The following is a 13,144-nucleotide window of genomic DNA, read 5'->3' as shown; positions in this document are numbered from 1 at the left end:
CCCAGATGAACTGATTTGTGAAGATAACGGAATTCTTTTATAAGTTTATGAGTAATCAAGATCATGCAAATCCAGTGGCTGCAACCCCAAGTCTGTGAATCCCTGTGAGGCTGCTGGGGAAGTTGAAGGCCAAGACCAAGTCTGCTGGAGACTGTAGGCCAAGGCCAAGGCAGATGGCCTGGTCTGTGATTAGAGGACTGTGTATGTTTGTGGGTGAGATGGAGGAAAGGGGTATGTTTTTGCTGCTTTTGGTTTCTGCTCACTGTACACAAGCCTGATTAGGAATCATCAACATGGTTTTGTGAGAGGTAGGTTATGCCTCACGAGTCTGAGGTTAAAGAGACAGCACAGCAATTGTGGGCTGAAGGGCCTGTACTGTGCTATACTGTTCTATGTATATGTATGCACAGATGCGATGAAAAACTTACTTGCAGAAGCATCATAGGCACATAGCATTGACATCATATCCTCAAGGAAAACAAGAACAAAAATAGAAAAGTTTGTTGTAGTGCAAAATGATCAGAGTGCTGTGATATGGAGAAAGTGATTAGGATTGTGCAGAATGGTTCAAGAACCAAATGGCTGAAGGGAAGTAGCTGTTCTTGACCAAAACAAGATTAGTCTGAGTAACACACCAATGCGGCATGAGCAACGATTTCTTTTTTTTAACCTGCACACAGGATGTGATTGTTGCTTCGATACCCTGTAAAGACCCATGAACTCAACACCACTGCCAGATCTAAAGTCAGCTATTGGTCAGACTGGGTAAGAATGGCAAATTCCCTACCCTGAAGGGCCCACTGTCAATCAGCTGGATTTTCCAGCTATCTGGTAGTCTAAGAATCAAAGCTTTTTACTCCAGATTTAATTAAACTGAATTAAAGTGTCCCTGCTGCCAAAGTGGGATTTAAAATAAAACTCTGCATGAGGACGTTAAGCTTTTACATGCTTAGTTAGTGACTTAAACAGTGTGTTAACTTATCCACTTCAAGGTTCAAGATTGTTTATCATCATTCTTCAGTACATGAGAGTAGAGGAGAATGAAATAATTATTACTCTGGATTCAACGCAGCACAACAAAACACAATTAAAAAACATAATAAACAATATAAATGCAAATATAGAAGCAATCCTATAAAACTGAATGTACAAGTAACTTGTGTGTGGCCGTATATTCATAAGATCAGCTTATATACATAGACTGATTGTATGTACATAAAGTGACACTGGGTGCAGGAGAATGCAAACAGAAGGTGCCTCTGACAGGAAATGATAAAGTAACAAAGGGACCCTTGGCAAGACGATCTCTTCTAGGCAGCAAAAGGGCAGATGAAAACACGGTAGGACGGTGACTTTGTCAGTGTAGGGATGAGGTGAGGTGAGGTGTGGAGTAGAAATGTGAAGTGGCAGTGCATGGGGGGGATGTAGGGTGCTGAGGGGCTAATATGGGTGAGTGGTGGGGTGGGTTAATGGGTGGAGGTGTTGAATGGCCTGACAGCTTGGGGAAGTAACTGTTTTTGTGTTTGGTGGTGCTGGCATGGAGGCTGCATAGCCTCTTCCCTGATGGGAGTGGAACAAACTACTAAATTACCAACAAAAATTAAAAACAGTGGGTGCCCATTTGCACATTCCTTCAACCTCATCTGAAAAATTGGTTGAAGGAGCCCTTGTTCTTGCTTTAACAGTGTACATGACTTAAATAAGCATTATAGAATATTTTGAGAGAATACTTTAGGGTACTCAGGATAGTGACAAAGATTGCACACAACCCATGACCTCGTAAGCAAGTCAGGTAAGTGTGGTAACAAATAACCCAACTTCTAATCTTCTGTAAATCCAACATAGTCAAAGTAACTATATTATCATGTCCTCATGTACCACCATGAAATTCAGGGGACATACAGACACAGACTGAGAAATGACTAAGGTGCAAAAAATGACAAACTCTGCAAATAATAACAAAAAAAAATCTCAGCACATGCGTTGTAAAGAGTCCTTGAAAGTGAATCTGCAGGTCATGGAATTAGTTCAGATTTGGTAAGGTGAGTGAAGTTATCCACACTGTCAATCAATATGCCTGTTACGTTGTTCGTCTTTAGGGCAACAACGAAGGTCCTCCATCTCTGTTGCACACACATAATGATTTGTTGCTGTTTCCGTAACAATTTTTTTGACCAGTCAAGGTTGTTAGCCCTGAGCTGAACCCCCAAACCTGGAGGCCTGGTGGACCACTCTTAGTTTAGCCTCTACTTTTCGACCTGTTTGGCATGGGTGACCATACCAAGAGCCAAAGCACAAGGCCCTGACTCCAGCAAATATAACTCTCTGGGTCATTGAGGTGCACAAGCCTCCAAACCTACAACAAGGTTGTAGTCCTCTCGGAGGCTGATGGTTGTGGGGTCGTAACAATTCCTGAATCTGGTCGTGTGGGACCCAAGACTGCTGTACCTCCTCCCCAACGAGTTCCAACAAGAGGAACTCTACCAGAACAAATGAGTTTTGTTAGAATTCCTTGTTAAACGTGGAAACGTATTTATTTCCAGCAGGGATTAAAAAAACAGATACAAAAAGTAAGATACACAATTTTATGAAGTGAGGTTATAGTAACAGAACATATTAACAAAAGTTTTATAGGGACATAGATGACGACACAGGTAGAATGGTCTCCGTTTGAGCAAGAAACACTCAGATTTCTTCAGTAAAGTAATAACTTTGGAATAAAGTAATAACTCCGTTCATTTTCATAGATCACCTTGATCTGTAACGTAACACTCCTGTCCAAGAGAAATCCTGCCCCGTAAGGGCAGAGTTAAAACACAGATTCTAAATATGGATGTTCACATTAGATGTCGAAAATCTGATACAGTAAAGGTTTACACAGACAAATCCTGGATGGGAGGGTTCATCTACTAAGAACACAGACGTTGTAATCTGACACAATGAGATATTGGGGTGAGTTAGCACAACTATTTATAGTTGAGGACACAGGTTCAATATCAACACCAGAAAGAATATGGAGAATTGTTTTTAATGTAGGAAACAGAAGGCCAATCAGTCCATCAAGCTTGTACTAGTATACTTTCCAAGTACACTTTAGCTCATCAAAATAAGAAGAAAATTCAAGTAGTCTGGAATCTGCTCCAGTTACAATCCTAGTTCCGAGTGATTCCGTCCACAGATTCCACTGCACAATGGGCCAACTCTCTGGACCTCACACTACTCGTGTTTCTAGCCCCTGCTGATGCCAAAACTCTGCTTCTCAACCAATCCACCTTCTGGGCTCTGCTCCTAGTACACATCCAGCCCAGCTCCGCTGCAAATTCCTAACCCTAAATGACCTCACACCAGCTAGAACAGGGCAACACAGCAGCGTAGCAGTTAGCGTAGTGCTTTACAGCACCAGTGATCAGCGATGGGGACTCAATTCTCATGTTTATACATTCTCCCCATGACTGGGTAGTTTTGTAACTCCAAACATAAATCTAATCGAAAGGAAAACAAGAGACTCCAAAACGATGTGAGTCTTAGTTCAGTTTACTTTACGTGGTGGCATGATGATGTATAGAATTCACTTATTTTTACAAATAACCTGTAATGAATTACTTAAACGAACAATAATGCTTAATAAAACAAAATATTCACAGTATTACTCAAACATTACTGAAATATTAAATACACAACATATGGGTTTCTTTTGAGTGATTTGGTTTACTCCCACCTTCCAAAGATGTACAGGTTAGGGTTACTAAATTGTGGGCATGCTATGTTGGGACTGAAAACATGGCAACACTTGCGGGCTGCCCCCAGCACACCCTCAGACTGTGTTGGCTGTTGACACAAATGATGCATTTCACTCTACGTTTTAATGCTTCGATGTACACGTGACAAATAAAGCTAATCTTCATTTTAGTGATCACTTCGCTAATGCCAGCATAACACAGCAAAATGCAACCCATACCATGGCAAAGCAGGTCTCACCGGACACTGCAGGAGAAGGGTGTGCGCAGGACAGGGGTGGGAAGAACTGTGACACATTCCCAATACTCTCAGTAATGCACTGCCCACCTCAAAAGTCTGCAAGCGGCAATGAGGACTTAATGCATTCGCTGTTTAGCTTTTTAAAGTATTGTTGGGACAAGGAACAGTGATGAGATCTGTAAGGTGAGGTCATGATGAATGGGTTTGCATGAGAAAGCACGGCTATGGGGATAAATGCATTGGTTCCATTAAAGAGTGGCAGAGATATCTTACACAGGTATAGTTGAGGTTAACTCCTTTCGCCAGGCCCTGGTCCAAAACTGACAGACCACAGCTCAGCATTTGCTCACCTGGGTATTTTTTTTACTGTGCTGAGGTAACTTCTTCTCAGGCAGTGAATTCCCTCCCCTACCCCCAACCATTCATTAAGTATAAAGCACTAGGTATAAAGCCAAATAGTTCACCTAGGCCTCTGTACCTCCCTCTGTAATTGAATCCTCGACTTCCTAACTGGAAGGCCACAGTCTGTGCGGATTGGAGATAACATATCCTCCTTGCTGACGATCAACGCTGGTGCACCTCAGGGGTGTGTGCTTAGCCCACTGCTCTACTCTCTGTATACACATGACTGTGTGGCTAGGCACAGCTCAAGCACCATCTATAAATTTGCTGACAATACAACCATTGTTGGTAGAATCTCAGGAGGTGACGAGAGGGCGTACAGGAGTGAGATATGCCAACTAGTGGAGTGGTGCCGCAGCAACAACCTGGCACTCAATGTCAGTAAGACGAAAGAGCTGATTGTGGACTTCAGCAAGGGTAAGATGAAGGAACACAAACCAATACTCATAGAGGAATCAGAAGTGGAGAGAGTGAGCAGCTTCAAATTCCTGGGTGTCAAGATCTCTGAGAATCTAACCTGGTCCCAACATATTGATGTAGTTATAAAGACAAGACAGTGGCTCAAAGAAAGCACAGAGCAGGGTGCCTACACACAGAGCTAGTTTCATTTTTTGCCCCTTTTCCTGTATATTTAATACCCAGTTTCCTCATGTGGTTTGAATTCTTTGGCATAACCACTAGCATTATTGAATTTATTGATTGATGCTGAAGATGTATGATCAACAAAGACCAATGTTTATACTACTCCCTTAATCCAACGAGTTAAAATTAAATCCAGTTTTCAAGCAATGTGTATCTCAGAATATCAAATGTAATAAATAGGAGAAAATAACTGCAGAAGGTAGAAGATATATCAACCATAAAGATCATATTAATCCCTATTGCCCAAGTACAAAATGGTTTGGTTTAATTTTTATAGTTTCATGTTAGTTAAACAATTACAATTGGACTCTGAACAGCTGTCATATTTCATACCTGCATAACCCAAAACTATTTATATACTATTTTAAGCCTATGCAAATGTAGACTCAGATATTATCGAAATATTGCTATTAATTATACAACACACGATGTGGTTTGCTCAAATATACTGTCTTTAAACAGATTAAGCCTTTCCACACTTCAACAGATGTTCTCCCTTGATGTTATGCAGCGCAGAGCCGCAAGGCAAACAAATGTTCTATCATTTCTCAGAAGGTTAAGGAACTCAACATGTCCCAAATGACCCTCAACAGTTTTTACAGATGCACCATACCAAAAAAAAATCCTTTCCGGATGCATCACAGCTGGGTACAGCAACTGGTCTGCCCAAAACCTCAAGAAATTGTAGAGAATTGTGAACACAGCCCAGTCTATTGTAAAAACCAGCCTCCCCTTCACTGACTCTGTCTACATTTCCAAATGGGAGAGCTCCTTTATTATGTTGGCAGCTTTCCTCAACCTCCTTCCATCAGGCAGAAGATATAAAAGCTCAGCAACATGTACCACCAGGCTCAAAGACAGCTTCTGCGTCATTTCTGCAGGACTCTTGAACAGACGTCTTAACAACAGAGAACTTCTCACCTCTTTCTCTACCTCACATGGCCCTTGCACCTCACTTGACTACTGCATTTCCTCTGTATCTGTAACAACACATTCTGCATTCCATTACTGTTTTTCCTTTCAAAATTCCTCAATGTACTTATGTATGGAATGATCTCTCTGGAAGACACACAAGTGAAAGCTTTTCACTGCGTTGCAGTAGATGTAATAGTGATAAACAGAATTAACTCCCACTGAGTCATTGGCGACCATAGAGGGCACAGTAGTGTAGTGGTTAACACAACACTTTACAGTACCAGAGACCTGAATTCAATTTCTGCTGATGCCTATAAAGAGTTTGTACGCTTTCCCCGTGACCATGGGGTTATCATATGAGAAACGCTTGATGGCTCTGGGTCTGTACTTGTTGGAATTCAGAAGGATATGGGGGGAATCTCATTGAAACTTTTCAAATATTGAAAGGCCTAGACAGAGTAGATGTGGAAAGGATGTTTCCCATGGTGGGAGAGTCTAGGGCAAGAGGGCCCAGCCTTAGGATAGAGGGGCACCCTTTTAAAACAGAGATGCGGAGAATTTTTTTTAGCCAAAGGGAGGTGAATTTGTGGAATTTGTTGCCATATGCATCTGTGGAGGCCAGGTGTATTTAAGGCAAAGGTTGAAGGTTCTTGATTGGACATGACATCAAAGGTTACAGGGAGAAGGCCGGGAACTGGGGTTGAGAAGGAGAAAAAAAAAGGATCAACCATGATTGAATGGCGGGGCAGACTCAATGGGCAGATCGCCTAATTCTGCTCCTATGTCTGATGGTCTTATGTGGGTTTTCATCGGGTGATTTTAAGCTGTCCTGTAATTAGGCTAGGGTGGCTGGGCAGTGTGGCTCACAGTGCTGGAAGGGCCTACTCCATACTGTATCTCAATAAATAAATAAACACTACAGCATAATAGAGACGCAATGGCCCACAATGTTGTGCTGACCTTTTAACCTACTCTAAGATCAGTCTATACCTTTCCTCCAACATAGCCCTCCATTTTTCTTTTATCCATATGTCTGAGAGTTTCTTAAATGTCCCTAATGTACCTGCCTCTGCCACCAACCTTGGCAGTACGATCCATGAACTCATCACTCCCTGTGTAAAAAAACCTACCTCTGACACCCCCCATAAATTTTTCCCCAATCACCTTAAAATTATACCCCCCTCATCTCCACCCTGGTAAAAAGCCACTGGCTATCTGCTGATCTATGCCGCTTATCACCTTGTAAGGTCTACACCTCTACCAAGTACACACTCCTTTTCCTTCGCTTCAGAGAAAGGCCAAAGCACACTCAACCTATCCTCATGTATCAGACCAATCTGGAGGAATCCTGGCCAAAGTTCCCCTGACAGAGATGCAAAGGCCAGGTCAACAACTCCATTGCTGCTGAGATTGGCTAGCTCTTCATGGACACCTCTCAACCTGTCCTCCTTCTGCCAGTCCTTTCAAAGACCATGTGTCTTGTTAAACGCAGCTCCGGCAATGTGGCTTTAATGCTGTTAAGATAGTTTGTTCTCATGCTTTATTTCTGTTTAATCAGACAGACAGACATACTTTATTGATCCCGAGGGAAATTGGGTTTTGTTACAGCCGCACCAACCAAGAATAGTGAAGAAATATAGCAATATAAAACCATAAATAATTAAATAATAATAAGTTAATTATTCCAAGTGGAAATAAGTCCAGGACCAGCCTACTGGCTCAGGGTGCCTGACACTCCGAGGGAGGAGTTGTAAAGTTTGATGGCCACAGGCAGGAATGACTTCCTATGACGCTCAGTGTTGCATCTCTGTGGAATGAGTCTCTGGCTGAATGTACTCCTGTGCCTAACCAGTACATAATGGAGTGGATGGGAGTCATTGTCCAAGATGGCATGCAACTTGGACAGTATCCTCCTTTCAGACACCACCGTCAGAGAGTCCAGTTCCACCCCCACAACATCACTGGCCTTACGAATGAGTTTGTTGATTCTGTTGGTGAATCAGATCATCCTCAATGCTCCACGTTTCCCTTCAATGTACTTAACTTTCACGGCTTCCACAGCAGGTCTTCTCTACCTCAGGGAGATCCAGGAGCCCTGCCTCCAGAAACCCCCGATGGCCTTTTGGCAGATTGACACCAAAGGCCCTTTCATAAACAACAAAACCAGAGTCAGGAATAGAAGCAGAGGGGAAGGAGAGGGAATGTTTTTTTTAAACCGGAAGAAGAAATCGATATCCACGTCATCAGGTTGGAGGCTACCCAGATGGAGTGTAAGCAATTGCTCCTCCACTGAGGGTGGCTTCATCATGGCACAAGAGGAGGCCATGGACCAACATGTCAGAATGGGAATGGGAATCAGAATTTAAAAATGTTTGCCACTGGGAAGTTCTGATTTTGGCAGATGGAATGGAAGTGATTGATGAAGCGGTCCCCCAATTTACGATGGGTCTCACCACTGTAGAGAAGGCCCTTTCAGTTCATTTTTAACCTCTTTGTGAGAGATATCCACAAACAATTCAGATAGAACTTTCTAAAACATTATTAAAAAAACATTTCAAAATACCATAAACCATAAGCAAAAATTGTTTTCAAGAAAACATTTATAAACAATTAATTGCAAGAGGCGGGGAGTAAACAACTCACTTCTCTGCCCTCTCCTTGTCACTGAGGGTCAGTGAGTGCACGCATACAAATTAATTTGCTGTTCTGAAGGAACCTTGGATGAGACAAACCCGAGGGGCCGGATGTGTGGATCCAGTCCCACAGCACACTAGCGTTGTGTCAATGGGCTCACATGTCATGCTGAGGTCAGGTGCACTACAATATCACCTCAAGCTATTCCTTGGCTCCTACATTTCAATACGAGGAAAAGAAGCCCAGAGGTAACCTGATCCACACATGCTCCATGCAACTGTTGTCTAATTAGTTAGATAGATAGATAGATAGATACTTTATTCATCCCCATGGGGAAATTCAACTTTTTTTTCCAATGTCCCATACACTTGTTGTAGCAAAACTAATTACATACAATACTTAACTCAGTAAAAAAAATATGATATGCATCTAAATCACCATATATCACATATCGGTCCATCTTGTCTGCCAGGTATAAACAACACTAATCTCTCACTATAAGAGGAATGGATTTAGAACTGGAGGACAGAAGGAGATTTAATTGAAAATATTTGTTTGAAAATATAATTCAGGAGGTTGTTAGAATTCAGATGCCTCCACAGGAGAGGCAAAACAGCATGAGGTAAGTAGTTTTTCCAAGAAAATGCATAAATGAGTTATGTGGAAGGGATTTCAGATATCCTGCCGTGGACCAGTTCCCCTGGCAATGATTTCTGGAGTTTGTTTCACCTTTTGAACAGTAAATTTGCAGGTGGTTTCACCCAGTTGTGAAAAGCAAACTTTACTAAATGAAATAAAAACCGCACAATTGCAAATTGGAGGAAATTAAATCAGAGTTACACGGCACAGAAACAGGCCCATCCACCCAACTCAACCATGATAATCTATAGATAGTCCTAACAGGTCACCCCCTCATCCTCTTACACTCCAGTGTTAAAAGTCCCAGCTCATCCAGCCTCTCCTTATCATTCACACCCTCAGGTCCCAGTAACAACCTCATGAATCTTTCTGCTGGTGAAAATGTAGTCTTATCATCTGTACTGAGCTTCAACTAATACAGTCATAGAGCATTTAGTACAGAGACTGGCTGTGCGGCCCAGCAAGTCCACGGCGAACTGTTATTCTGCTTAGTCCCACCAACGTGTACCTGGGTTGTAGCCCTCCCGTACCCCTCCATTCAATGTACCTGTCCAAATTTCTCTTAAATACTGCAATTGATCCCATATCCACTTCTGCTAGCAGCTCGTTCTACTCTTGCAACACCCTCTGAGTGAAGAACCCCCTCAGACTCCCCTGAAATATTTTCACCATTTACTCTTAACCTATGACCTCTCATTCTAGTCCCATACAACCTCAGTGGGAAAAGACTACTTACATTTACCCTATCTACAACACTCATAATTTTTGTATACCTCTATCAAATCTCCCCTCATTCTATAAGACCATAAGATATAGGAGCAGAAGTTGGCCGTTCGGCCCATCGAGTCTGCTCCGACATTCAATCATGGGCTGAGCCAATTCTTCCAGTCACCCCCACTCCCCTGCCTTCTCCCCATACCCTTTGATACCCTGGCTAATCAAGGACCTATCTAATTCTGACTTAAATGCACCTTCACAGCCGCTCTTGGCAACAAATTCCACAGATTTACCACCCTCTGACTAAAATAATTTCTCCGCATTTCTGTTCTAAATGGACGTCCTTCAATCCTGAAGTCATGCCTTCTTGTCCTAGACTCCACTACCATGGGAAATAACTTTGTCATATCTAATCTGTTCAGACTTTTTAACATTTAGAATGTCTCTATGAGATCCCCCCTCATTCTCCTGAACTCCAGGGAACACAGCCCAAGAGCTGCCAGATGTTCCTCATTCTCTAACACTCCAGGAAATAAAGTCCTAACCTATTCAACCTTTCCCTATGACTCAGATCCTCAAGTCCTGGCAACATCCTTGTAATTTGTTTTTACTTTCTCTCTATCCTATTGATCCTCATCCTCTAAGTGGGTGACCAAAACTCCAAATTAGGCCTCACAAACATCTTGAACAACTTCAATCTAACATCCCATCTCCTGCACTCAATGTTTTGATTTACGAAGGTCAACGTGCTGAAAGATCTTTATACCAGCCTTATCTAAGATATGAGAGATCTTGCTGTTTTCAAGCAAATCCGAGTCATTAATTATTATAATAATAAAAAATAACAAATATATGGATAATGTGGTTACTTCATTCATGTAGGAATTTACTATTTTTCAACAATCATCTTGTGGGAATAAAAGAAATACATTTAATAAATGAGGAAGATCATTGAACTAATTCATGTTTGCAGCTTTTTACTCACTTTTTGTGCAAACTACAAAGGTCCGTGGAATTTTCCAAAGATTTTTCTCTCTCAGCATACCTGAATACCTCAGCTGAAATTCCAGAATATCATCTCTCTTCATGATAGTCAGTGTCCTACTCAACCATACCAGAGGCCACACAAAAAAATGGTAGTTACCCAATTTCTTGCACCTGCTGAACCACGTTCTTCTGACCATTTAGCACGTTCATCAAGCTTTCTGAGTTAACAGCATCCTACCAAAACAAAGGCACATGTCAGTCAAAGGCATTGGATGGAGACATTCTGCTGTTAGAGGAGACATTGAGAAGCAGAATCAGGTTTGTATATGTCAGAGATGGCATGAGAAGTGGTGCTTTGTGGCAGTAGTACAGTACAAACACATAAATTACTAACAATGGAATAATGAGGTGGAGTTCCTGGACCAGTCAGAAAGCAGAGGAGAAGCTGTTTCAGAATCATTGAGTCTGGATTGTCAGGCTCCTGTATCTCCTCTCCTGATGGGAGTAATGAGAAGATGCATGTCCGAGTCTCAAGATGGCGCTCATGGAGTAAACCGCATCTAGGCTTTGCTCCAAACCTTTTACGTTTTTTTTAACCTACAAACACCCCATAAACTTATTTTAAAGGGGTCTAAACATATAGAATTTTTTTAAAAACTATCTGAATTACTCTCAACTCGCTGAAATGTCTAAAGCAAAAGAACCGAAACAGACGAGAGAACCGTTAACTTTAGAAGTTGTTGTGAAGTTTATAGACGCTAGATTTGATGAATTGGAGAAAAAATTACTTGGAAGATTCTCACAGTATGACAATCGTTTGAGATCACTCGAAGATAAGTTCCTGACCCTTTCACGGGAATCAAATGAACAACATGCAAGCATTTTGGTTCTTGAAGAAGCTGCTCGTAAGAAGGATCGTATAATCGAAAAAATGCAAGAAGAGCAAACTTCGACGATCCAACAGATGGATCGCTATAAAGCTAAAATTACTGATTTGGAAAATCGTTCTCGAAGACAAAATCTTCGGTTAATTGGAATCCCGGAAAAATTTGAAAGCGGTGATCTGACCGTTTTCTTCTCCAAATTTCTAGTGGATGTCCTGGGCGAAGAAGTCCTGGATAACCCCCCGTTAATCGATCGGGCACACAGAGTATCCAGATATCGGGCAGATTCAAGTCTGAAACCACGGCACATAATTCTTAGGATCCATTATCCTCACATCAAAGAACGACTGATTCGTGCGGCTCGTAAAAAAGGTATGATAACCTATCAAAATTTTAATTTTCGCATTCTGGAGGACTATAGCCCCGAAGTACTACGGGCTAGGCTGGCTTTCAGATCGGTTATGTCGAATTTTCACCAGAAAGGCTACAAGCAAGCGTTGCTGTTTCCAGCACACCTGAGAGTCACCCTTCAAGATGGATCTTTTCGGCTGTTTAAATCGCCAGCGGATGCTCAAGGTTTCCTGGAACAATGACATTTGATCGGGCTGATCAATGTAATCTAGCCTATAGATTTGGATCTGTTATAGATTGACGTTTGGGTTCTTTTTTGATACGGTTCATATGTATTTCCTATATACGATTAAAGCTCTCTTTTTTCTACCGGGTTTATTCCGATTTCATATTTTTATATATTACTAACCGATTAATGTTGAAGATGACCTATTAGGGTTATTTTTTTTTCTTTTTTTTAATCGATATACGCTCTTTTTTTACATTTTTAGCATTTGAATATTAAGATTTGGAAGAATAAAATGGCGTTTCTTCTTCCCGACAGACTCCAGTGTCTGTAGCGTCATAACTGTTTTGATCTGTTCGAAAGTGTTAAACCTTCATTTATTGTTTTAATTTTTTTAACCCTTTTGATAATATACATTTATAACACTAATTTTATATTTTAATTTTTCCTATATCAACCCTTTTTTTATAATGTGGGTTGTTTGTATTTTTTTTAACTTTGTTACGTCTGAGTTGCCGTCTTGAGACAAGGGGGTAATTTTAGTATTAGATCGCTCGCTTGCCTCTGTTTGGCTTTTTTCCTGGGGTTTTGAGGGTGGTGGGAGGGAGATTTTTCTTTTTTTTCTTTTTTCTGCTTGCTTTTTGCTTAGTTTTACTTCATGGGCTTATATGAAACTACTAAAATGGCTGCGGTGCTGTGACTTCCGGCTTCCCTTTGAACTTACTTCCCCCTTCCGAGTTCATGAGTTCACTTTTCTTTTAAACCTATA

General features: G+C 41.4%; 1 protein-coding gene across 3 annotated transcripts in view; it reads right to left on the bottom strand.

Annotated features, from left to right (window-relative positions):
* The window catches only part of LOC140714325 (protein ERGIC-53-like), a 121,415-nt gene that overhangs the window by 42,927 nt on the left and 65,344 nt on the right, over nucleotides 1–13,144 (bottom strand). For all 3 annotated transcript variants that reach the window (XM_073025483.1, XM_073025481.1, XM_073025482.1), the window contains exon 10: nucleotides 11,072–11,148. In XM_073025483.1, the coding sequence (XP_072881584.1) occupies nucleotides 11,072–11,148 (77 nt within the window). The remainder of the gene's footprint in view (nucleotides 1–11,071; nucleotides 11,149–13,144) is intronic.

Source organism: Hemitrygon akajei, chromosome 21 (assembly GCF_048418815.1).
Source record: "Hemitrygon akajei chromosome 21, sHemAka1.3, whole genome shotgun sequence".
Lineage (NCBI taxonomy): Eukaryota > Metazoa > Chordata > Chondrichthyes > Myliobatiformes > Dasyatidae > Hemitrygon > Hemitrygon akajei.
Note: the sequence above shows the minus strand (reverse complement) of the source record. Positions and strands in the feature narration are given on the sequence as shown.